Raw genomic sequence first — 26,301 nt, 5'->3', positions numbered from 1 at the left:
TTTTGAAAAGTTTAAAAATGATTGGGAAAGAGAACTCAATCTTCATATTTCCAATGAAAATTGGAATAAAATTCTGCGACTGGTAAACTCTTCTTCTCTATGTGCAAAACATTCACTAATACAGTTTAAAGTTGTTCATAGAGCTCATATGTCTAAAGATAAACTCCATCGCTTTTATTCTCATATCGATCCTATATGTGATAAATGTCAATTGGAAATAGCTTCCCTTACACATATGTTTTGGTCCTGTCCCTCTTTACAGAATTATTGGAAGGAAATTTTTTCCATTATATCTACTGTTTTGAATATTGATTTACAACCACATCCCATTACTGCAATTTTTGGATTACCTATGATAGATTTGACTTATTTATCTCTTCCTGCGGATCGTATGATTGCTTTTCTTACACTAATGGCTAGAAGATCTATACTATTGAATTGGAAAGAGGTTAATCCTCCCACTGTTTTCCAATGGTTTACCCAAACTATACTATGTTTAAATTTAGAGAAAATTAGAAACTCTGTCTATGAATCCCCTTCTAAGTTTGAGTTAACCTGGCGACCATTTATTCAATATTTTCATTTGTGGTGAGTTGATCTGGCTCTGTTTTCTTTCTATGATTATGTATGATAATTGGGCTGTAAGATGAGATCGGAGTGATCGGCGTGGTTTAGCTATATCTGTAGGTTTTTTTTAAAGTTTTTTTAATTCAGATTTGTTTTTTCTTCTTTTTTGGGTTTTTTTTCTCTCTTTTTTCATATATTGTTATTAATTATATCTTTTTTTTAGAGATAGTTCACACCCTAAACTGATCTAAAATTTTTTTATGATATATTTTTATTCTGTAATATTGTTTAATATCTGTATTAATTCATTACTTACTATGTATTTTTTATATCTCTTTGAACTGTATGTGTTTATAAATTATAATAATAAAAAGATTGAAAAAAAACCATAAAGATAAAGAAGGAAACATGGGAGAAGTCATGCTCTGGAACTATGAGAAATACAATACACGAGGTTACGTATGATACAATATAACTGGATACACAGGCTATACATTACACCTCAAAAGATAAATAAATGGGACCCAACAGCATCTGACAGATGTTTTTGTTGTAAAAAAGAAATGGGAACAACAATTCATGCAATCTGGACGTGTGAGAAAGTGAAAAAATTTTGGGAAGATCTAAACCAGATATTAAATAAAATCACAGAAAGCAATATACCAAAAAACCCAGAGATCTTCCTCCTAAGTAACATAAAAAACAAAGAATTTGGACTTGATTTGGATGGTGCACAAAAAAGATTTGTTAGGATAGCCCTAGCCGTAGCAAAAAAATGTATTATGTCAGCCTGGAAATTAGAAGATAACTTGAGAATACAACAATGGTATATAGAAATGAATAAATGTATTCCATTAGAAAAAATAACATATAATTTAAGAAATAATATTACAATATTTGAACAAATATGGGAGCCATATATGAAACACAATAGAGAAAACCTACCAGGGACATCTACCACCTAAAATGACAGAAGGAGAAGGAAATGAAAAGAATTGACTCAGTGGAATTTCTTGTTTATTTTTATTGAGTGACATTGTTTGACGGGTTTAATGTATCTTAGATTCTGTACTTTAAATGAATGGGAGGGGAGGTAGGGAGGGTGGGATGGGAAGAGGGAGGGGGGGGGAAAAACGACACTGTATATATTTGAAAAGAAAAATGTATGTATCTTGATCAATGTGGTTTATAGTGTGAAAAATAAAAAATTTAAAAAAAAACAACCTCGCACTCAATGTCACCAAAACTAAGGAGCTGATTGTTGACTTCAGGAAAGCCAAAGGTGTACAATCCATCGATCATTGGGGGAATCATAGGTGATCATTGGGGGAATCATAGGTGGAGAGGGGGTGCAAATTTAAGTTCTTGGGAGGATCTTTCCTGGAAACAACACACCAATGGCATTGTGAAGAAAGTACATCAGCGCCTCGACTTCCTCGAGAGTTTGCAGAGATTCAGTACAACATCTGAAACCCTGACAAATTTCTACAGAGGTGTGGTAGAAAGTGTGCTGACCGGCAGCACGGGGATACCAATATCCTGAGTGTAAAGTCAGTCCTCCAAAAGGTAGTGGACACAGCCCAGGACACTACGGGCAAAGCCCTCCCCACCATCGAGAACATCTACAGGGAACGCTGCCGTGGGTAGGTATCAGCAATCATTAAGGATCTATAACACCCAGCACATGCTCTATTCTCGCTGCTGCTATCAGGAAAGAGACTTACACCACCAGGTTCAGGAACAGCTGCTACCCCTCCACCATCAGACTCTTCAACAACAAATTCAATCAGGGGCTTATTTAAGGACTCTTACTTTTGCACTTTAGATTTTTATCTCTCTACTTTGCAGTTTGTTTACATTTCTTTATTTGTTTACATGTGTTCATTGTGTAGAATTATTTTTTGCCCTACAAATAAGAGGAAATTCTGCCTGGGCTGCAAGAAAAAGAATCTCAGGGTTGTTTGTGCTGTCATGTATGTACTCCGACAATCTGAAATCAGAATTTGTCTTCAGTCACCAGAGAAATATTTTCATTCCACATTTTCCTCCCTCATACAATCCACTAGTACACCAATGGGGATTGGTAGATGCCGGATGAATGTATTTTCAGATTGCTTGAGACTCACTTTTACAAAGTCTAACTAATACACCTGCATTAAGAATAAACAATTTAAAAGACAAAACTACCATCATGTACTTACACTGAACAAACTTCACTTGCATGAATATACAAACCTTAAAGCATTTGACTTTATTTTCAGTCATTCTTTGAAAACATTTAACCCTCGCTGCATCTGCAGGTTCCTCCCCCTCCACAGAGCCGGCCGAAAGACAAACAATATCATTATAGATAATTAACACCCCCCTTCCCCAAGTTTACAGATAGAGCCTCTGACTAGGGCAACTCTTACCAAGAAGGGATAAGGAGACACTGAGAGAGTCATCCCAATGGCAAGCGGCATCAATCAGCTCTTTATCCTGGGCGACGCCATTGCTGCTTCACACAACTTTATTCCAACAGCAGCTACGAGCAAGGCCCCCCCGCTGGCTGGACATTTGCTCCCAACTTCACCAAAGGTTGATGAGTTACTTCAGACAGCATTTACTTTTATAATTTTAAACTTATTTTTCCTCAAATGTTTTTGCTGGTTGCTTGAATTCTGGGATACCAGGGAATTTACTGTATCAAGAGTCTGGACACCAAACAGGAAACTCAAATTTCACTGCCCAAGGATTTACAAACTTTCTACTAAGTTTCCATTGCTTCTTCAGGCTCCCTCAATCCAACTTTTAAGACCATAAGGACATAGGAGCAGAAATAGGCTGTTCAACCCATCGAGTCTGCCCCATCATTTAGTCATGAGCTGATCCATTTTCCCACTCAGTCCCACTGCCCGGCACTCTCCCCATAACCTTTGATGTCCTGGCTAAGCAAAAACCTGGCTTAAATATACGCAACAACCCGGCCTCCATGCCTGCTTGTACCTACAAATTTCAGATTTACCACCCTCCGGCTGAAGAAATTCCTTCACATCTCTGTTCTGAGCGGACGCCCTTCAATCCTGAAGTTGTGCCCTCTTGCCCTAACTCTCCCACTGTGAGAAACAACCTTTCTCCATCTACTCTGTCCACACCTTTCAACATTCAAAATGTTTCAATGAGATATCCCACCCCCCCCTCATTCTCCTAAATTCCAAACCAAGGGCTGTCAAATGCTCATCACAGAAAATCTTTTTATTCCCGAATCATCCTTGTGAACCTCTCCAACATCAGCGCATCCTTTCCTAAATGAGGACCCAAATGATCCAGGTGTGGTCTCTATCCCGTCCACAAATTTGCCAACGACACCACAGTCGTCGGCAGAACACAAACAGCAACAAGGAAGCTTTCAAGGAGGGAGAAAGATCAGCTGGTTGAGAGCTGTCACAATAACAACCTTGCACTCAACATTAGCAAAATTAAGGAATTGATGGAGGGCTTCAGGCGAACTCAAACCAGTCCTCCCCTGAGGGGTCAACAGTAGAGACAGTCAAGAACTTCAAATTCCTGGGTGTCAACATCTCTGAGGATCTGTCCTGGGGCCTTCATGTCGATGAAATCAAAAAGAGGGCTCACCAGCGGTTTCACCGTGAGGGGTTCTGCTCTGTTATCAAAGACTCTCAAAACTTTCTACAGATGTACCGTGGAGAGCATTCTGACTGGTCAGATCACAACTTGGTATGGAAGTGCCATTGCGAAAGGTAATGATGGAAAAACGGAAAGAGAAGATAAACAAAATATAAAAGGGCTACGCTGAACTACATGACTTTAAATATTAATGGAATACATAACCAAATTAAAAGGAAGAAACTACTAAATTTAAATGAATAAATGTATTCCATTAGAAAAAATAACATATAGGTTAAGAAATAATATTGAAATATTCGAACAAGTATGGGAGCCTTACATTAAATACAATAGCGAAAACCTACCGGGGACAAACATTACCTAAGTTGATGGAAGGAGAAGGAAAGAAAAGAATGGACTCAGTAGAATTTCTGGTGTATTTTTGTTGAATGACAACATTGTCTGACTGGCTTAATGCAACCTAGATTGTATACCTAAAATGGATGAGGGGGGGGGTGGCTTGGGAGGAGGGAGGGGGGGGGAGAAAAAGTCACTGTATATGTGTGAAAAAGAAATAGTGTATATCATGGCTAATGTGATTTATGGTGTGAAAAATAAAAAATTTAAAAAAAAAGAAGTGCCATTGCACGGGACAGGAAAAGACTGCAGAAGGTTGCTAACTTGGCCACTGAAATCACAGGCACCAGTCTTCACTCCATCGAGGATAGGTACAAGAGGCGGTGTCTTTGTCCTCAAAGACCCCCACCACCCAGGCCATGCCCTCTTCACACTACTAACATCAAGAAGGAGGTACAGGAGCCTGAAGACTTGCTTCTTCCCCACCACTGTCAGATTTCTGAATGGACAATGAACCACAGACACGGCCTCACTTTCTCCTATTTTCTCACAGTTAAAAAGTTTTTGAAGTGTGATTTATAGCAACATTTTCATCTGTAACGCTGCTGCAAAACAATTAATTTTGTGACACGTTCACGACAATAAATTCTGATTCAGACTCACCTCCTCTCCAAAGTTCACAATATCCACGTTCACCTTCTCCTTCTTCAGTCTCTTGGCCAATTTAATCAACTGCAAGGAGTCAACCACAGAGAGACATTCATAGCCTTAGCAGCAGCAGCGGAGAACCTGTCAGAACACTGTGGCTGCCTCTCCATACCCACCTCCTCCCTGTCCCAAGCAGTAGTGCCCTACTTGAACATGGACAACTTTACTGTCTGATTCAAGTGTCCAAATAGCGCGGATCTCCGAATGGTCACTCTTTTCAATTCTCCGCCCCATTCCCACACTGACGTGTCTGTCCATGGTTTTATGCACTGGCAAACTGAGGCCACCCACAAATTGGAGGAACAACACTTCATCTTCCGTCTGGGCACCCTCCAACCGGATGGCGTTAACAACAACTTCTCTGGTTTCTGATAGAACACCCCCATTCCCATATCTCCTTTCTTTTAGTTTTACCTCTCTTTCCTTTATCCTGTCTCTCCCTTTTTCCCCTCTCTCTGTCTCTTCCATTTTCCCCTCTCTTCCCTTTATCTCTCTCTCCCCTCCATCTATTTTCCCTTCCCCTTCTCTCTTCCCTTTCCCCCCTCTCTCTCTTCCCTTTTCCCTGTCTCCTTTCACAGAGCCAAAATCAATTCTCACCCTTCCTTTCACCTCTCGTCTTATTATATCCAATGAATACCTTTTGTCTGTTGGTCTGTACTCCTCCAATCTCCCATTCTTCCCCAGCCGTTAACACAGACACCTGTCTCTTTTTCCTCATACCTTGAGGAAGGGCTCAGGCCCGTAACCTCGGTAATATATCTGTATCCCCTATGGATGCTGCGAGAACGGCTGAGTTCCTCCAGCATCTCTATGTTTTGACTACAATCCCAGCGTCAGCAGACCTTTTGTGTCGACTCGACCAGTGCAACATTGGATGGCAATGTGGGCTGTTCCACAAGGAATCACTAAGCCCTAGGGCAAGTGGCTGCCGGGGAAGTTATCTGCCTCAATAACTGATAGTTATCATTTTGAAGATTCTCTTGTCATTTGGTTAGAGAGCAGATCCTAAACCAACCACTGAAAATGTCTGCAAAATCCAGCGTCAGTCATGTCCGAAGGGAGTCACTAGGGAGAATAGTCCTTAATTGCAACAGCAATGCCCACCAGAGAAAACAGAAATGACACCTGATTCAGTCCGTCAGTACAGAACGGAAGGTACGAGCTGGATTATCATTTAATACACAAAAATGCCGATGAAACTCAGGAGGTCACCCAGCGTTTTAATTTAATTTAGACCTACATCATGGTAACAGGCCCACATGCCCATGCCACCCAATTGACCTGCAACCGAGAAGAATCTAAATAAAACTCACATTCTTAATTTAAATTAAAATTTTTAGACATACTGCATGATAACAGGCTATTTGGCCCACAAGTCCATGTCGCTCAATTTACACCCAATTAAACTACACCACCCTTCCCCCCCCCCCGCCCCAGTGGGAGGAAACCAGAGCCCCCGGAGAAAACCCACGCAGACCTGGGGAGAACTCCTTACACACTGCACAGGATTCGAACCCCAGTCCTGATCGCTGACGCTGTAAAGGCATTGCGCTATCCGCTACGCCAAACGTGCTGCGATCTTCATAGCAACGATACATGACCAACATTTCGGGCCCAAGACCTTAATCAGGTTTGAGCAAAGGCAGGCAGGTGCCTGCATAAAAAGAGGGTGGGGGGGGGAGGGGCTGAGGCCAACAGTGGATACAGATGGGAGGGTAGAGGATTTTTAAAAAAAGCTGTGGTGTTGGGTGGGGTATCTCAACCTGAATGGAGAGGGGAGTGGGTGGGGTGCTGGAGGAAGGGAGACAGAGGGATGGGAGAGAGAGAGAGAGAGAGAGGTACAGACAGGGGAGAACTCAACAGAAATCAGAGAACTTGATGTTAATGCCATCTGAATGGAGGGTGCCTGGACAAAATACAGTAGAAGTCCGAAAATCCAGACTGCTTGGGGATTGGGTAAGTATTTTTGGCAGTACTTTTAAAATTCAAATTTAAACCTACAGCACGGCAACAGGCCCTTTGGGAGGAAACCATGTAGACACGGGCAGAGCCCACAAACTCCGAACAGTTGGCATCGGATCAGAACCTGGATAGCTGGTGCTGATACAGCACTGTGCTGACCGCTATGTAAAATGCGCGGCGGAGGAATAAAGAGATGAGCAGGTAAATTTTGATAGTTTATTCATTAGCAGGCCTCATTTATCAAAATGAGCAGTTTTTAAAAAAAATAAAGTCAACACTCAACAAAAATCACGGCTGCTCATTGCCGCTACGCATCTGTGGCGCTTACACACACACACAAAAGGCTGCTAAAATTAAAATGTTTGAGGGTTTTCGGGAAGTCCGGTTTTCTGGACTATTGGGTGTTTGTCCAATTTGCGAGTGGCCTTGGTTTGGCGGTGCCCAAGTCCGCGGACAGAGGGAATGTCAGTGTGAGGATGAGGTGTGGCCACTGGGTGATCCCCCATTACTGCAGCGGATAAAGCGAAGGTGCTCAACCAAACAATGTCTAGTCCAATCTCTCTGATGTAGAGGGGACTGCCAGATCTCTTTGGTGGGGGCTGAACTCAGGGTTCTGGCTCACAGACCAGAGTGCTTATCAGTTAGCGAAGGTCGACAGCCAACAGCTTGCTGAAAGGCTCGTACATGTGTGCAGAATTGAAAGCCAGAAGTATACAATCCAGTGATCATTGGGGCAATCAGTGGAGAGGGGGAGCAAATTTATGTTCATGGACATCACTATCTTGGAGGATCTTTCCTGGACCCAACACACTAATGACACACTGAAGCTCGTCAGCGCCTCTACTTCCTTGGCCGTTTGCAGAAGTTTGGTATGACATTGGAAACCTTGGCAAACTTCTACAGATGTGTGGTGGAAAGTGTGCTGACTGGCTGCATCACGGTCTGGTATGGGAACACCAATACCCCGGAGGGTAAAGCCCTCCAAAAGGTAGTGGTCAGAGCCCAAAACATCACAGGCAAAAGCTTCCCCACTATTGAGTACATCGACAGGGAAGGCTGGCGTCAGAGAGCAGCAGCAATCCTCAAAGACCCCCACCACCCAGCACGCGCTCTGTACTCGCTGCTGTCATTAGGAAAGAGGTATCGGTGCCACAAGACGCCCACCACCAGGTTGAGGAATAGCTGCTCCCCCTCCACCATCAGACTCCTCAATGACAAACTCAGAGACTCATTTAAGGACTCGGACTTGAGCACTTTATTGATTTTCTCTGCTCTCTGTATCGCATAGTTTGTTTACATTCGTTAACTGTTCACAGTTCTTTTGATTGTTTCTGTTCACGCTGGGCACAGTTTATTTTTTGCACTACCAATTAGTGGTAATTCTGCCGCGCCCGCAGGAAAAAGGAACCTTGGGGTTGTATGTAGTGTCATGTATGTACTCTGACAATAAATCTGAAAAAAATCCAGGAGTCAGGGCAGCACGGTTAGCACAAGCCCTTGACAGTGCCAGCCACCCAGATTTGAATTCTACACTGTCAGCAGGAAGTTTGTACGTTCTCCCCATGACCTGCGTGGGTTTTCCCCAGTGGCTCCGGTTTATTCCCGCCCTCCAAAATGTACAGCCGGTAGGTTAATTGGGTGGTACGGGTTTCAACAGCCAGGATCGGCTTCTTCCCCGTTGTAAATAAAATTTTAATTTGAACAAAATCAGTAACCAACCTTAGTGACCCAATTCCACTATATTACTGAAAGTCAATACAGATTTTGGAAGGAAAATTGAGGAAGGGGTAATGAATCCGTAGTAGAAACAAGTGCGCTGTTACTTACATCCTTCTCACCATCTTCCACTGGGCTTCCAACAAATACAATTATTCGCGTTTTGTGGTTCTTTCCTTGTCGATGTTTAAGAGCTAACTGGAAAAGAGTTCACACAGAATTTCAGCACAGATACAATGCATTCAGCTTGCCCCCCCCCCCACCTTCTCCATGTTCTCTTATGCACTACACAAACCTCCCCTCTCCTCAACATTACCCCTTCTCCCACTTCAGCTGACAATAATGACTAATTACTTCAGACAGCAACCTGGGAGCGACTGCGTTTGAAAGATGGGGTCAGCAGTGGAAAGGGTCAAGAACTTCAAATACCTGGGTGTCAACGACTCTGAAGATCTGTCCTGAGGCCTCCATGTTGATGCAATAATTAAGAAGGCTCGCCAGCGGCTACACTTCACGACGAGATTTAGTATGCCACCAAAATCTCTTGCAAATTTCTGCAGGTGGACTGTGGAGAGCATTCTGACTGGTGGCATCACTATCTGGTATGCACAGGACTGGAAAAGGCCACAGAGAGTCGTGAACTCGGCCAACGCTATCACGGGCACCAGTCTTCATCGAGGAAGTCTACAAGAGGTGGTGTCCTAAGAAAGCAGCCTCTATCCTCAAGGACCCCCCCCCACCACCCAGGCCATGCTCTCTTCACTCTGCTACCATCGGGAAGGAGGTCCAGGAGCCTGAAGGCTCCATCGGAATAGAAACAGCTGCTTCCCCTCCCCTCCGCCATCAGATTTCTGAATGGACAGTGAACCACGGATACCACCTCACCTTCTCTTCTTTTGCACCAATTGATTTATTATTTTTCAATATAATTAATTGAAATGTTCCGCCTGTAATACCGCCGCAAAACAACCGATCACGACATTCTGAATGGTTTAGAAGGGGTGGAGAAAGAGCAAGATCTCTCTTACGTGGGCAACTCTAATGCCAGTGCAGAAGCTGATTTTCCCAGTCGGCTGCACAGCATGAAGTTTGGAGAGAATCCGCCCTGTATCAGGAGTTAGGGTCGTCAGCACCTCACAGTTACTGCCAATGGACCAAGAGAGAAAGCTGTTAGAACAGAACATTCAGCGCTCCCTGATATACAAATGAATCTGGAGTGAAACGCAGATGCTGTGATTCTTGGAAAAACACAGAAATGCTGGAGGAACTCAGTAGGTCTCACTTATGAGGTACACCTCTTCCCTCCCCACCAATCACCCTCCTCAGTGCTCCACTGGCACCCTCTCCTCCTTTTTCACCGCCATTAGGGGCCCCAAACAGCCCTTCCAAGTGAAGCAGAACTTCAGCACAACTGCAGGGGTCATCGACTCCCCGCGGCAGCCTGCTCCTTGCAATAGTCCACTAACTCACTCCTGGTTGTAACCCGATGCCTGAGTCCAATAACTCATTGAGTTATATCTGGATTTGCGTTAAATTGGGGGCTCCACTGTACTGGTTACTTTCCACAGAAGGCATCATTGGGAGACAGCAGGAGCGAAGTGGGCACCAGGGTGGTACTGGTTAGTTCTGGGTTAATATAAAAGGAGGATGAGCTTCAATAGAGTGGTCATTTTGAGAGCCCAAGTGCTGCTGGTTGGCTTATTGCAGGCAACACTGAGGCAAGTTCTTCTATTTCACAATTTCCAAAGCTAGTCAAACTTTTTCCACAAGTTTTTAGTCATGGCATGCAAGGAGAACTCACACCTTGCATAGGATTATGAAAATAAAGGAGTATATGATTTACACAGGAACTCGGGACCAAAAGCTCGGTCCAAGAAAGCCTTTAATGTGCATCTCAAAAGTGGCGGTACGGTAAACATAGCGATTAGCTCAAAGCTTGAATCTGGCACTGTCTGTAAGGAGTTTGTATGTTCTCCCCATGTCTGTGGGTTTTCTCCAGGAGCTCTGGTTTCCTCTCACCCTTCAAAACGTACCAGGGATGGTGGAAAGGTCAGTTAGGTGTAACTGGGCAGCACAGACTCAAGGGCCAGTTTCCCTGCTGAGTGTCTAAATTTAAGGATCGATAAATAGTGATGAAGTGACTTACTTAGCCAGCGTGATGAGACCCACGTTGTTCTCAGGATTGCTCCGTGTTTTTGAATGGCAAACGATGTTGACGGCATCCTGCTGTGCTTGCAGTCTGGTTGGCAAGAAGTCTCCATTCCTCATGTGTTCACTGTTATCCACACTGTAACAAGACAGGAGAAAAAAGTGAAGCACCAAAGTCTGCAGACACAGTGACTGAAGCAAAACACAAGGCTGGAGAAACTCAGCAGGTCAGAGTCCTTTATGTAGCAAAGATACAGAACCATCGTTTTGGGCCTGAGCAAATTTGGACAAAATGATGGGGGGTGGGGGGCACAAGTGGAGGAGCATGGGCTCAAGAGGTCAGAGATGGATAAGGGAGGGAGGGCACAAGAGAAAACAGTGGGGAGAGGGAGAGCTCTCTGAATGGAGAAGGAAGGGTGTGGAGAGCTAGAGGAAAGGAGCCAGAGGGATTTTGTGGGGGGAGGGGGAGAGGGAGAAAAGAGAGAGAACAGGAAGCGGTCAAGTGGAGTTAAAAACGAAAGTCTGCAGATGGTGTGTGTAGTAAAAACAATGCTGGAGGATCTCAGCCGCTTTCACGGCGTCCATAGGAGGTAAAGATGAGCTCTTCTTCAAGGTGTAAATAAAAAAAGTCAGGTGTCCAAATCAAAGTCTGGGGAAAGATGGGGGAATAATGGGAGGGGGAGTCCAGACCAACAGCCAAAAGGTGTTAATTGCATATGACAAGAGGAAAGGAGAGCATTGATTCTGCTCTGTGAAAGGAGAGAAGGGGGAAGGAAGAGAGAGAGGAAAGAAGGCAGGGAAAGATGGGGGGGGTGGGGTGGATAATAGAAACTGGAGAAGTCAATGTTAATGCCATCCAGTTGGAGGGTGCCCAGTCAGAAGATGAGTTGTTGTTCCTCCAGTTTGCATGTGGTCTCAGACCACGGACAGATATGTCGGCAAGGGAATGGGGGGGTGGTGGGGGAAGGGAGAGGAATTGCAATAGGTCCCTGCTGGGAGATTCAAGCTACTGTGGCTGACAGAGCCAAGTGATCAATGAAGCGATCTCCCAGTCTACACCCAGTTTCTCCAAAGTAGAGGAGACCACAGTGGGAACACCAGATGCAGTAGACGAACCCCTGCAGATTCACAAGTGAAGTGTTGCTTCACTTGGAAGAACTGTTTGGGGGCCCTGAATGGTGGTGATGGAAGTGATGTGGGTGCAAGTGGAGCATCTCTGGCAGTCATAGTGGGTAGGTATCAAGGGGGCGATTAGTAGGGAGGGGGGAATGGTCGAGGGAGTCAAAGGAGCAGAAGAGATGCCTGCCATGCTCCAAGGGAAGGATATTCATGTACCCAAAATATTCAGTCCATCTTTCTGACCCACAAACATCCAACCTTCTCTGTCCAATCAGATTCAAATTTATTTTTCAGAGTACATACATGACATCACATTACTCTTCCTGTGGGTGAGGCAGAATTACCACTTATTGGTAATGCAAAAAGAAACTGTACAGAGTGTGAACGTGTAAACAAATAAAGAAATGTAAACTAACTGACTGCAATACAGAGAGAAAAATAATCAATAAAGTGCACAATTAAAAGTCCTTAAATAAGACCCTGATTGAGTTTGTCATTGAGGAGTCTGATGGTGGCAGGAGAGCAGCTGTTCCTGAACCTGATGGTGTGAGTCTTGTGGCATCGGCACCTCTTTCCGGATGGCAGCAGACAACAGAGTGTGTGATGGGTGGGGTGGATCCTTGATGACGGCAGTGTTCCCTGCAGATGTTCTCGAGGGTGGGGAGGATTTTACCTGTGACATCCTGGACTGTGTCCACTACTTTCTTGCAGGGCTTTCTGCTCAGGGGTATTGGTGTCCCAGTACCAGGCCTGATACAACCAGTCAGAATACTCTCCCCCTGTAGACATTTGCAGGTATCTTTGGTGATGTACCAAATTTCCTCAGACTCCTCCTGAAGCCGAGCTGCTGGCGAGCCTTCTTCGTGATTCCGTCGACGTGGAGGCCCCAGGACAGATCTTCAGAGATGTTGATACCCAAGAATTTGAAGTTCTTAACACTGCTGATCCCCTCAATGAGGACTGGTTCATGTTCTCCCTTCTGAAGTCCACAATCAGTTCCTTAGCTTTGCTGACGTTGAGTGCGAGGTTGTGCACCATCCAACGAGCTGATCTATCTCCCTCCTGTTTTTAACCTTATTGTCGTTTGTGATTCTGCCGACAACCGTGGTGTCATCAGCAAATTTGTAGATGGCATTTGAAATGGGCTAAGCACGTAACCCTGAGCCTGTGTTGATCATACGTGAGGAGGAAACACTGGTTACCGATCCATAATGATTGTGGACTTCCGAGGAGGAAGTCAAGGATCCAGGTTGCAGAGCCCCAGGATTTTGAAGCTTGCTGACCAGTACTGAGGTGTTGAAAGCTGATCTGTAATGAACGAAAAGTATCCTGATGTAGATTCTGCTGTCGTCCAGGTGATCCAGGGTTGAGTGCAGAGCTAGTGAGGTTGCATCTCCTGTTGAGTGATTGTGGCAGTAGGTGAATTGGGATGGATCCGGATCTTTGTGTAGATACAAGTAATCCTGGCCACGACCAACCTCTCAACGCACTTCATCACGGAAGATGCGAGAGTTACAAGCAGAGGTCATTGAGGCAGCTCATCCTGCTCTTCTTGGGACTGGGATAATTGATGCTCTTTTGAAGCAGGTGGGGAGGGGGATGAGGAGTGAGGGGAGGGGAGTGAGGGGAAGGGGAAGGGAGTGGGGGGAAAGGAGGAAGGAGAGGGGGAGGTGAGGAAGGAGAAAAGGAGGGGAGGAAAGGAAGAGAAGGAGAGGGAGGTGATGGGGAAGGAGGTGATGGGAGGGGAGGAGTAGTAGGAGGGAGTGAAGGAGGAGTGTGGGAAAGGTGAGGAGGGAAAGGGAAGGTGAGGAGGGAAAGGGGAGGGGATGAGGATGGGTAGGGGGTTACGTGATGGGGAGTGAGTGGAGGAGGGGGTGATGAGGGGGGAGGGGATGATGGGGATGGGAAGGGGGGAGGAACGGGCATTGAGGTGATGGGGTGAGGAGAGGAGTGGGGGGTGAGTGAGCGGGGGAGGGGGTGAATGGGGAGGGAGGGTTGAGGGAGGGGGAGAGGGGTTGAGGTGAGGAGGGGAGGATGAGAAGGCGGGGTTGGGGGAGGGGATGACCCGGATCCACGGGCCGGGGCCGATGCTGATGCTGAGTCACGGCCGCTCCGAAACCCGCGGCCCCGCGGACCCGGAGTTGCTGCCCCCGCTTTTACACTCACCCTCCCCGCTCCCTTCCTGCCTCTGCCCCGCTCCCTCCGCGCTCCCTCACTCCCCCGGCCGCTCTCTCACCAGACCATCGTACTCTCCAGAACCATCTTTGCGACCGTCAGCGCCAACCCTAATGGTGGAAGGTCTGGCCAATCAGCAGCCGCGTCACTGCGGGGCCGGCAGCCCGCGCTGTGCATGATGGGAAGAACCGGTGAGAGCTCGGGATATCAGAGGTGTTCCCTCGGACCCCTCCACCCCGCGGCGCTCCCTCTCTCCCCACACCGCTCCCTCGGACCCCTCCCACAATACTGTACTCCTAGACATTCAGGAATTTGATGGTGGAGGGGAAGGAGTCGTCCTTGTGCCGCTGGACGCTCGTCTTTAGGCTCCTAGACCTCCTTCCCGCTGGTAGCGAGTGAAGAGTGAAGAGTGTGGTGGTGGTGGGTTGGGGGGGAGGGGTCTTTGATAGAGGCTGCTTTCTTGAGACATCACCTCCTGTCACTGTCATCGATGGAGTGGAGACTGATGCCTGTGATGGGGCTGACTGAGTTAACAACTCACTGTCGTCTTTTCCGGTCCTGTGCTTTGGCCCCTCCGTACCAGACAATGATACAACTGGTCAAATGCTGTAGTGGATAGCGCAATGCCTTCACAGCACCACCAATCGGGATCAGGATTTGAATCCCACGCTGTCTATAAGGAGTTTGTTTGTCTCCAAGTTTCTGCGTGGGTTTTCCCCAGGGTCTCCAATTTCCTCCCACTGTTTGAAATGTACGAGGGGTTGTAAATTGGGCAGCACAGACCCATGGCCTGAAATGGCCCTGTTACCGTGCTGTATGTCTAAAAGAAATGTTGCCCCCCCCCCCCCCCAGGAATTTGAAGTTCTTAATCATCTCTACTCCTGACCCTTTGATGAAAGCTGGTTTGTGTTCTCCTGATTTCCCCCTCCTGAACTTCAAGATCAGATTGGTATGACAACAGAAACCCTGACAAATTTTGACAGACGTGTTGATAGTGTGTTGACAGGCTGCATCATGGTCCGGTATGGGGGACACCAATACCCCTGAGCTTAAAGCCCTGCAGAGAGCAGCAGCAATCATCAAGGATCCACACCACCCAGCACACGCTCTGTTCTCGCTGCTGCCATCAGGAAAGAGGTGTCGGTGCCACAAGACTTGCACTCACCAGGTTCAGGAACAGCTGCTCCCCCTCCACCATCAGACTCCTACACGACAAACTCAATCAGGGACTCGTTTAAAGACTTATTTGTCCATGATTTTTTTCCCTCTCTATTACAGTTTGTTTACATTTCTTTATTTACATGTACACATTTTATTTTCCTTTACCAATTCTGCCTGGCCCGCAGGAAAAGCAATCTCAGGGTTGTACGTGCTGTCATGTATGTACTCCGACAATAAATCTGAATCTGAAATCAGTTACTTAGTTTTTCTAACATTGAGCACAATGTTGTTGTGACACCATTCAACCAGCTGATCTCGCTCCATCCTGTCCACTTCCTCATTGTCGTCTGTGATTCTGCTGATTGAATTTTGAATTCATGCTGCATCCCATGCGCTCCAATTTCCCTGATCAGTTAAAGTTCTACCTTCATCGATCACTTTGGTTACCTCTTTTATGAAATTCAATTTCCCATGCACAAAGCCCTGCTGACTATTCCTGATCAGTCGCCTTTCCCAAACACTTCTGGACCCTGTACCTTCAACTTCCCTCCAACGCCTTTTCCACTGCAAGGATGTACACAAAGACAAGTTGCAGGTGCTACCACCCAGGGTAGCGCACAAAAGGGGTGGAGAGATTCAGCAGGTTTCAGAAGGGCTCAGGGCCGAAACGTCAACTGGAGAGAAACTCTAAAGTCTGCAGGCAAAACACAGATGCTGGGGGAGCTCAGCCAGTCTCGTAGCGTCCATGAGACGCATAACCGTGGCAAGGAGAACCCTATCCAAGGTGAACCCGCACGAGATGGCGGGACCAGACAACGTACCTGGTCGAGTACTGAAAGACTGTGCAGACCAATTATCGAAGGTCTTCACGAATATCTTCAACACCTCACTTCAGCAGGGTTCAAGACAGCCAGCACTATCCTGGTACCCAAGAGGGCAACAGAAACAGGCCCCTGTGGCACTGATCTCCCACCATAATGAAATGCTTCGCTTGTCTGGTGATGGAACACATCAAAGCACACCTCTCCTGGCCCCATTTCAATTTGCTTAGAGAAGGAATTGTTCCAGACAATGCTTGTCGCTTCACTCTGACCTGACCCACCTGGCCTCATACGCCAGGCTGCTGTTCATTGACCAGCTCAGTGTTTAATATGATCATTCCCCAGAGGCTGGTGGAGAAGCTGGGACTCAACATCCTTCTCCGTAACTAGATTCCTGGACTTCCTACAGTCTGTCCAGATCAGCAGCAGATTTTTGAGCACTGTCACGCTGAGCACTGGCGCACCTCAGGGCCGTGTGCCCAGCTCACCCCTGTTCACGCTGCTAATCCACGACTGCATCACCAGATCCAGCTCCAATGGAGACATCAAGTTTGCAGATGACATGACAGTCGTTGGCCTCGTCTCCAAGGATGAGTCACTCTACAGAGAAGAGGTGGGGAAAACTCAATAAATGGTGCGAGTAGACAATATCTCCTCACTTGTCAGGAAGGCACAACACCGACTGCATTTCCAGAGAAGCAGGCAAGTCTACCGGCCACCATCACATCAGCCCTCTGCAGGAACTCTATCGAGAATGTCCTGTCTGGGCTGCATCACAATGTGGGTACGGTCGCTTCAGAGAAATGGGTTGGAGGTCCATCCACAGGACAGCACATGGAGCAGAAACATTAATTTCAAATGGCACTGAACAGAGATTTACTGGTCAAATGGCTCATTTTTTTTGGGAAACCATTCCCCATCAGAGATGCTATTTCAACTTTGATATGAGAAGAAACAGAATCAGGAGTCGGCCATTCAGCCCGTTGAGCCTGCTCCGCCATTCAACGTGATCATGGCTGATCTGATGATGGGTTCATCTCCACCGACCTGCCTTCCCCCCCCCCCCCCATATCCCTTAATTCCCCTATTCTGTAAAAATCTTGTCTTAAATATATTTACTGAGGTCACCTCCACTGCTTCAATGAGCAGCAAATTCCAGATTCCCCACCCTCTGGGAAAGGCAGTTCCCCCTCATCTCCGTCCTAAATCTACTACCGTGGATCCTGTGGTTGGTTATGTCCCCTCCTTCTGGTCTCCCCCAACCAATTGAAACAACTCACTGACCTCTATTTTATTAAGCCTTTCATAATTTTATGTTTCTATAAGATTCCCTCTCATTCTTCTAAACTCCAGCAAGTCCAGACCCAGACAACTCAATCTCTCAAAGGCCATCCCCCTCATCCCTGGAACCCACCTGGTGAACCTCCTCTGCACTGCCTCCAAGCAAGGACGGTCCATCCTTCCTCAGGTAAGCTGCATAGGGTTCTCTTCACTGAAGTGAGATCAGCTGAGCTCCCCCAGCATCTGTATTTTCTCTGCAATCGTAGAGCATGCAGACCTTTGCCTTTCTCTCCAGCTGATGATTCGGGCCTGAGAAACCAGCTGAATCTCTCCAGCCCTGTAGCCTACTGTGCAGGCGGGGGGGGGGGGGGGGGGGAAGCAGTGCCATATGCAGGGCTCCAGATGCGGCCTCGCCGTTCCCTTCTTCCATTCCTGTCCAGGGAACAGGTTCTCGGTCTTCACTGAACTGTGCAGACCGCCATCCCTCACCTACCTCTGAGTGAACCCTTTTAGTCAGGAGGTCAGACTTCATATGTTCACAGCAGGAAGGAGCAGTTCCACTGGGCAGTTGGACCCCACCGGAGCGCTGTGTCCCGCTCCCCACTCTCTGCAGGTCCACACCAGTGGCACTGCCCCCATCAATGTTAACAAGTGATCGTGTTTTCCAGGTGACCACGTCCAGACAAATTCTCAGAAGGCCTGTAAACATCCTGCGTGGTAGCCCCGCACACGCCAAGTACAGGAGGAAGTCAGCAAGTCACACTACATCCAGAGAAAGTCAGTGGACATTTTGGGCCTGAGCCCCTCTCTCAGTGGGCAATCAGACAGACTCAATGGGGTGGAGCACAGACCAGTGGGTGACTGGTGGACACAGACGGGAGGCTGTATTCACAAGATCTAGGAGCAGAAGTAGGCCAATTGGCCCATCGAGTCCACTCCACCATTCTAATCATGAGCTGATCCATCCACCCACTCCAGCCCCGCTCCCCGGCTTTCTCCCCGTAACCTCCAATACCCTGACTTATCAACTGTCAATCTCAGCCTTAAATCCACCCAGTGACCTAGTTTCCACAGATTAATGACCCTATGGTTAAAGAAACTTTTCTGCATGTTTTAAATCGATGCCCATTTATCCCGACGTTGTGCAACCTTGTCCTAGACTCCCTTTCCGTGGGAAACAGCCTCGCCACAACCACATCCCTCTGTGGTTCCCCCTCTTCCTTCTGTACTCTGAGTTCAGTGCAAGAGCTGACAATCCTTCATCTACTAACCCAGCTATCATTCTGTAAAATCTTCTCAGAACCCAGTCAGATACCAGCACGTCTTTTCTCAAATGCTGTGCCCAAAACTGTACCCCATGCTCCAAGTGAGGCCTCAGCGGGGCCTTATAAAGCTTCCAAATCACATCCCTGCTTTTATATTCTATCCCTCAAGAAATGAACGCCAAGAATGCATTCACCTTCCATCACCACCGATTCACCCTGGAGGTGGGGATCCTGCATGAGGACCCCCAGGTCCCTTTTCACCTCCGAATTGTGAATATATCCCCATTAAAGTCACACCGACACAAATATTTGGTAAACTGTTCATTTATATACAGATACAAAGTCAATGAAAAGTTAATTATTTAAAATTTCACAAAAAAAACTAAGGTAGTACAAATTAAATATACTTTACTGTTGTATTTGAATGGCAGGTGTAAGTGAGGGCAGCCACACACACAGGCCCACGTCCAAAGAAAAAAATGTTCACACTCACTCAAGAGACCCCGCAGCTCGAGTTCACCCAGCCCTGGTCCAGCTCCATTCCCTGCTTGAACGGCAGATGGGTGAGGACAAGGTCAGGCTCCTGACCCATGTCCTGTCATGGGTGCGAGATGCTGGACGCTACACCAAGTGTCCATTCCCCCACCCCCCCACTCCGGACAAGCATCTCTCAGATAAGAGTACAGGTGTACCCTGTTTTACGAATACTCGAATTAAGAAAATTCGCTTTTACGGAAATAGCCTCCAATAGTAGTGAATGGGTCTTCACTTTTCGCCATTTTGGTTTCCAAGGAATAGTTTTGTTAAAGTGGGATATACCTGTATAGTCCTTACCTCCCACCTCAAGGACAGCCCCCGGGGGAACCCATGGCTGGCGAGGAGAACTGGGGAGAGGAAGACAGCATTTTCCAGAGCTCATTGAATTGAGGAATTGCAGCCAATTTCACCCTATCCAGCAGGGTTGCTACTTTCAGATCAGGCTCCCAGCTGCTTGCAGTAAAACAACGTCCGCACACACCATGGATGAAGTAAAAGCATAAATGCTGGAGAAACTCAGCAGGTCAAACAGTGTCCTTTATATAGCAAAGATAGATACAGAACCGACGTTTTAGGCTTGAGCCCTTCAACAAGGGATGGAAAAACGTCGGCAGGCACCCGACCAAAATGATGGGCAGGGGGGAGAGGGGCACGGTCCCAAAGGCAGGATAAGGGAGGGAGGACACACCAGCAAGCAGGGGGAAGGGGGGATGGTTCTGTGAACCATGCAGAGCTGAAAGAAAGAAGTCAAGGGGAACGGGGAGAATAGAGAGAAGGCCAGCAGAAGTCGATGTTCACGCCATCCCACTGGAGAGGGCCCAGATGGGAAAAAAATCCAAGCGTCGCCCCTCTGATATACGGGTGGTCTTAGCTGCGGACAGACTCAAGGGTGGAAGTGGGGCGCAGAATCAAAATGGTTGGCCACTGGGAGATCCCGGTCACAGGGCAAAGGTTGTTAGTGTTGCCATTTCCAATCCAATGCTGACAGTGGGATCTTTTATTTCAAAGGAGGGGAGATGAAAGCAAAATCCCCTCCTCCACTCCCGGCAGGGCAGCAGGTCCTCATCTCTCACTCTGCCCTGCATTAGCAGCAGTACAAGAGACTTCCACCATTTCCCAGTTCAACCCCATCCATTTGCGATTATTCCCCGAATCACCACAGTGCGGTCACAGACTGAAGATGTTGTTTCAATCCCTGTACTCAGAAAATAAGCTTCAGGAACAAATCTCAGCAGCCATCAAGTATCTGGTATTTATAACGAGAACTAGTCCTGGTTGAGAACTCCACCCACAGGAAAAAAATCCCACCGGGACCAACACTGGAGACAGTGACCTTCGCACAGGAGTCGCGGAGTTGCTTTAACGCATTTAAAATTTAGACACACAGCACGGTAACAGGCCCTTCCAGCCCACCCCATTGGGAGCCAGTGGCATCCAATTAACCTACAACCCCCCCCCCCCGACGGATGGGAGGAAACCTGAGAGCCTGGAGGAGGCCCCTGCAGACACGGGGAGAATGTAGAAAGCCCTTGCAGACAGTAGTGGATTCCAACCCGGGCCGCTGGCACTGTAACAGCGCCGCGGCCCTTCGGATCTCAGCCCGAGGAGGAGAAATCCGGGCGGTCTCACAGCGTACACTGGAAGCAAAGAGGTCTGCGAGTTCGTCCAGCACCTCTCGGTTTTCTCTGTAATTCGGGACGCCAGAGAGCGGTTGATGGGAGTACATCACAGTCTACACAGCCTCCTGCGAATTGCATTAATAAAGTATTATTTAACACCATTTCAGACAGTGTCCGACCATTTGATTATGGTTGGCAATGCGTTGAAGTAACAGGGGTGGATTCCGGAGTGGTGAAATGCCTAACAGGAAGATCTGTGGGCAGCAGTCTACCCCCGCAGACTGACCCTGCCTTGCCGGGGTTCTCAGTAATCTAAATTAGAATGGCACTTGCAATGCCAGCGGCTTACCTGAACAAGTTCCAAGGCTGCGATTCAGCAGCAGGTCAAGGCAGAGACTGGGGAGTGGGCCCTTTCGGCCTGACGCCTTCATGCCCCCCCTCCGCCAAAGGACTGAGAGGGGCAGCTGCAAAAGGCCATATCGGCGAAAGGGTCAGGCAGCTGATCCAGCAACTGGTCAACCAAACGGCTGCAACCTATCGCCAATTCTGGATGCCCCGAAGCCATTGCTTAGTGTGGGAAATGCGATGGGCTACTTTACATAAGTGAAAACACGACGCTGGAGAAACATGTCTGGTTTAAATGGTGGGGGGTTGGTGGGAGTGAAGGATGAGGCAAGAATGCGCAAGAAGCACTAAAGTCTCGAAACGGTTACAGCAGCTTCTGCTGAACTGGCTTGGCTGTGACTGAAACTCTCACATATAGAACATGACAGCACGGTGCAGGCCTGTACTGTGCTGTAATGTTCTATGAATGTTGAGTGAAAATACCATGCAAAACCTGGAGCTTACATCATCAACGTCATGTGACGGCCAGTGGTGACACAACAGACCATGGTTTAAAACGAGAGCAGCTTTAATTAAAGCACTGGTCAACCACTTCATCAGGGTTAGGGCACCGAGACTGAGACAGGGGTGGGAGGGGGAGACAGAGAGAAAGAGAGAGAGGGAGGGGAGCAGGGAGAGAGGAGGGGGCAGAGAGAGAAAGAGAGAGAGAGAGAGAGAGAGAGAGAGAGAGAGAGAGGAGGTGATGGGGGGGGGGGAACGACACGACACATTGCATCTTTGTGCCCCAGGAATATTGCAGCCTTCCAGTTTGAGGCGTGATGAGTTCTCGGAGACAAAATGCAGACTGGAGGAGGACTCCAGGTACAAGTCACCAAACCCCAGTAAACATCAGCACATCAGAAAACAAAAAAATGGGGGCTGAAGATCTGTTTGGAAGGTCTGGATTGGCAATTCAGTCTCTAAAATCCAGCACCCAGGGTTCAAAGATCTGTGCTGCATTTAATGATGACCAACATTTACCCTACTGTGTCAGAGCATTCTCCTGGCTGACAATGTCACGATGACAGATAATCAGGGTGGGGTTACACAGGTACCAACTCAACTGCGGTCAAGAGTGGTTGACCAAGCGGCTTCGTCTGACCCAGCAGCCCCTTCACCTTCTGATGGCACTTATCCATGCCACGCAAACAGCCACTGGCTTTTCAGCTGGGGCGACTTGGTCTTCCACAAAGGTCTTGACTGAGGCAGATTCTCTGGAACCCCCTCCGGTTTCAAATAATCACAGGAGCTTCGTGCTCCTTCAGAGAAGGCGGTGACGTGAGTCCCTTAACAACCACTTCTGTGCGCAACACACATCAAGCAGGGGAGAGATTTGCTGCCTCAAGTCGCCTGTGGCAAGTAGCGGGCAGGCCAAACATGAAAATAATTTGACAGTGGCAATGGGAGAATCCCCTTCACAAGACAAATTGGCACCAACACAGTCCAAAAAGTTTCACATTTTGCATATATAATGAAGAATATTGCGATAAGTCGGCACACATTGCAGTGGAAAGGTACACTGGATTCCACACGTTCTCGCATTCTCAGAATTTCCCAACATTTCCTTTCCCATCTCTGAAAAAAAAGTCAAAATTCTTCCCCGGTTCAACAACCAGGAAAAAAAAAGAAAACACCTTTGTTTGTTAAATATTCTGTCCATAAATAGAAAAATCCACAAACGCACACGTAACAGTCTAAAATAAGGCCGGGCGGGGGTTTGGAATTGTGGAGTTTAAAAAAAAGTGTCTAATATAGACATTTAAACAGGGCGAGTTCTTTTGACCAGGACGGGGGAGGAATGGGACACGACCCAGAAGATGAATGAAACACAGCTCCTTCCTTTACTCAGTTTGTGAGGAGGGAAACTGTCCCAAGCGATCCTTCACCAGCTTTCTGGGGAAAGGAACGGGGACTGTTGACGCAAAACGTTCTGACTCGATGCCACCCTCGTCCCTGATGCTGAGCAGCTTCACTCATCCAAAAGAATGCGCTGTGTCCACGGAGGGGCTTCTCCGATCACCGGCATCAAGGCTGGGGGGTGGGGGGGGGGGGGGGGGAGGGAAGGGAGCGCCGTCTTAATTCTTCCCTCCTCGGTTCTAAATGTCCTTCAAAATAAGGGTGCCCTTCAAAGCCTCGCTCATGTGATTTCCGGGCGGTCGCTGGGATATACAAGAAGAACTGACCCATGCGGAGCAGGTAGGCAGATGGGGGGTTACTGGTAGTCGCTCACACTCCACCACGGTCACTGAAAGAGGGAAGACAACACCAGTTAATTTCTCAGTAAAAGGAGCACTTCTTGTGTTCTTTTTCTATCCCGCTGGTCCCAGGTGAGGTTAGTTTCACATGGGCCGCTGGAGACTGGATCATGGGAGTCGGGATTTGAGGGGGTGCCTAGGGCTCCTGAAGGGGCCGCAGGCGCTGAAGACTTCCTGATTGCGCCGGAAACTTGGACCTGGAGCTCAGGTGGCTGAGCGCTCAGGAGCGCTGGAGGCAAATCCACAGAAACTCGGTGACTCTGACGGGACCCTCTTTTGCTTCTCTTTGCCTGACGAACCTAATGGCCACTCTTTGCCTTACAACAGGCAGAAGGCATATTGCATGACGATAAGAGATACTGGAGAAATTTGCTGTAACGGGGGCCATTAATAAAAACAGGCCCTATACTCATTTGGTACAAGCCTGCACAGACCATCTGAGGAGGCCAAGACTACTTAGGGTGAAGGCAGACATAGTCATGCTGTTCTCCTCGGTTTTAAATTACGAGTTTCAACACTTTTACCAGTTCCCGGTGCAAAAGGCAGATGGAGTTCAATCCGGATAAGTGTGAGGTGATGCATTTTGGAAGGTCAAACTTGAAGGCAGAGAACAGGGTTAATGGTCGGATACTTAACAGTACGGAGGAACAGGGGGACCTTGGGGTTCAAATTCATAGATCTCTCAAGGTTGCCATGCGGAGTTGATAGGCCTATGGGATGCTGGGCTTCATTAGTTGGGGGGGGGAATTGAGTTCAAGAGTCGCGATGTGATATTGCAGCTCTACAAATCTCATTACAGGAAGGATGTGGAAGCTGTGGAGAGGGGCCAGAGGAGATTCACCAGGATGTTCCCTGGATTTGAAAATATATCTTTATGAGGCGAGGTTCGCAGAGTTGGGGCTTTTCTCTTTGGAGCGTAGAAGGATGAGAGGAGACTTGATAGAGGTCAACGATATTCTGAGAGGCCTTGATAAGGTGGACGGTCAGCACCTTTATCCCAGGGCAGTAATAGCAAACACCAGAGGATGTCTGTACAAAGTGAAGGGAGGGAAGTTTAGGGGAGGTGTCAGGGGTTAAGTTTTGTGGACAAAGAGAGTTGTGAGTTGCCAGGGGTGGTGGTGGAGGCTGGAACGTTAGGGGCATTTAAGAGACTATTAGATAGGCACGTGGATGAAAGGAAAATGGAGGGTTATGAAGTAGAAAGGACTTAGGTTTTTTTTTTTAGTCGGAATATATGGGCCGGAGGGCTTGTACTGTGCTTAAATGGGGAGGGGGGTTGGGGGGAAATAAAAATCACAAAGCACACTGTCTTTCGTCATTCACCATCACAATTCGTTTCCCTATCCTGACCCACCTCACTGAGGTCTCACAATTCCCCACAGATTTCCATTTGGGACGGCACGCTGATACAGCGCAGGTGACCCGGGTTCAAGGCCGCCGCTCTCTGAAAGGAGTTTGTACATTCTGCGTGGGTTTCGTCTGAGGGCTGCGGTTTTCTCCCACCCTTCAAAAACGTACAGGGGTCGAAGGTTAATTGGGCGGCACGGGCTTGTGGGCCGGAAGGGCCTGTCACCGTGCTATTGGTCTAAATTTTAAAAAGTGATTGAAAATTCGTATTCATTTAAACTCTGCTTTCTCATTCTGGGATTTCCTCTTTGAACCTCTCTCTGCTCTTTTCCAACACTCCCTGGGGCCTCACCTCAGTTAACGGACACCTCTCTGGAGAACCAATAGGAGAATGCGCGACTCGGACAACCAGAGGTTTGTTAATTCCCTCAAAAGTATCTAGAGAGGTTTTAAAAAGATGTACGACTGCAGCGCTGTGGGATCTTGCCATGCCAAAAAAAATCAGACATTTGGAATGAAGGTGAACGAGCAGCAGATTTGGTTATGTTTTGCTCAAGGAAGGACATTGGAGAACTCCCCGGTTCTCTGTCGGATGGTGGCAGTGAGATCTCTTAATTCCTGCCCCATTTAAAAGGGCAGACTGGGGCTGGATGCCATATCTCAATCAAAGGGTAGTATCTCCATGAGGAGAAACCGAGCTCTAAAGGTTTCAAACAGACCAAATCCACTAAGGGAACAATTCTCCAACATGGGCAGCGCGGTTAATGCAACACTATTCTCGCGCCATCGACCCGGGTTCGAGCCCACTGCTGTAAGGAGTTTGTACGTTCTCCCCGTGTCTTCGTGGGTTTCGCCCGAGGGCTGCGGTTTTTTTCCCACACTTCAAAAATGTAGTGGGGTTGCAGGTCCATTGAGCGACATGGGTTTAAATGGCTGGAATCGGCTTCTCCCGTGTTGGAAAGGGCAGCATGATTAGCGTGACACTGCAACAACACCAGCGACCCAGGTTTGAACCTCCCCCTGACTCTGGGAGATTCTTCCAGATGCTCCAGTTTCCTCCGGGCTTTCAAAAATGCCCAGAGGTTGTAGATTAATTGGGCAGTACGGGCTCGTGGGCCTGTTACCGTGCAGTAGGTCTAAATTTAAAATATAAAAAGGAAACCAGCTAAAATTGGATGCAGGGACAAGAAGGGTGGGAAATGGGAATGGGGAGGGGAGGTGGGGGGAAAAGAAAGGTCCAATTGGTGTCAACTCCATGCCAGGATGAGGTTTC

General features: G+C 47.6%; 2 protein-coding genes across 6 annotated transcripts in view; both read right to left on the bottom strand.

Moving 5' to 3' along the window:
- psmd4a (proteasome 26S subunit ubiquitin receptor, non-ATPase 4a) overlaps positions 1-14,528 on the bottom strand; it is a 34,151-nt gene extending 19,623 nt beyond the window's left edge. Inside the window, exons 1-5 of the mRNA XM_069940381.1 lie at positions 14,420-14,528; positions 11,063-11,203; positions 9,945-10,059; positions 9,028-9,114; positions 5,194-5,262 (exon numbers count right to left, since the gene is read on the bottom strand). Coding sequence (XP_069796482.1) covers positions 5,194-5,262; positions 9,028-9,114; positions 9,945-10,059; positions 11,063-11,203; positions 14,420-14,445 — 438 coding nt within the window. The 5' untranslated portion in view covers positions 14,446-14,528. The remainder of the gene's footprint in view (positions 1-5,193; positions 5,263-9,027; positions 9,115-9,944; positions 10,060-11,062; positions 11,204-14,419) is intronic.
- Positions 14,529-19,194: 4,666 nt separating this feature from the next.
- Positions 19,195-26,301, bottom strand: part of LOC138764447 (phosphatidylinositol 4-phosphate 5-kinase type-1 alpha-like) — an 80,721-nt gene continuing 73,614 nt past the window's right edge. For 3 of the 5 annotated variants that reach the window (XM_069940372.1, XM_069940373.1, XM_069940375.1), the window contains one exon: positions 19,195-23,671. In XM_069940372.1, coding sequence (XP_069796473.1) covers positions 23,669-23,671 — 3 coding nt within the window. In that variant the 3' untranslated portion in view covers positions 19,195-23,668. The remainder of the gene's footprint in view (positions 23,672-26,301) is intronic. The other 2 variants (XR_011358163.1, XM_069940374.1) reach the window with 1 other exon arrangement.

The sequence above is a fragment of the Narcine bancroftii genome, chromosome 5 (genome assembly GCF_036971445.1).
Source record: "Narcine bancroftii isolate sNarBan1 chromosome 5, sNarBan1.hap1, whole genome shotgun sequence".
NCBI lineage: Eukaryota > Metazoa > Chordata > Chondrichthyes > Torpediniformes > Narcinidae > Narcine > Narcine bancroftii.
The sequence above is the reverse complement of the archived record's forward strand: the minus strand, read 5'-3'. Positions and strand labels throughout refer to the sequence as shown.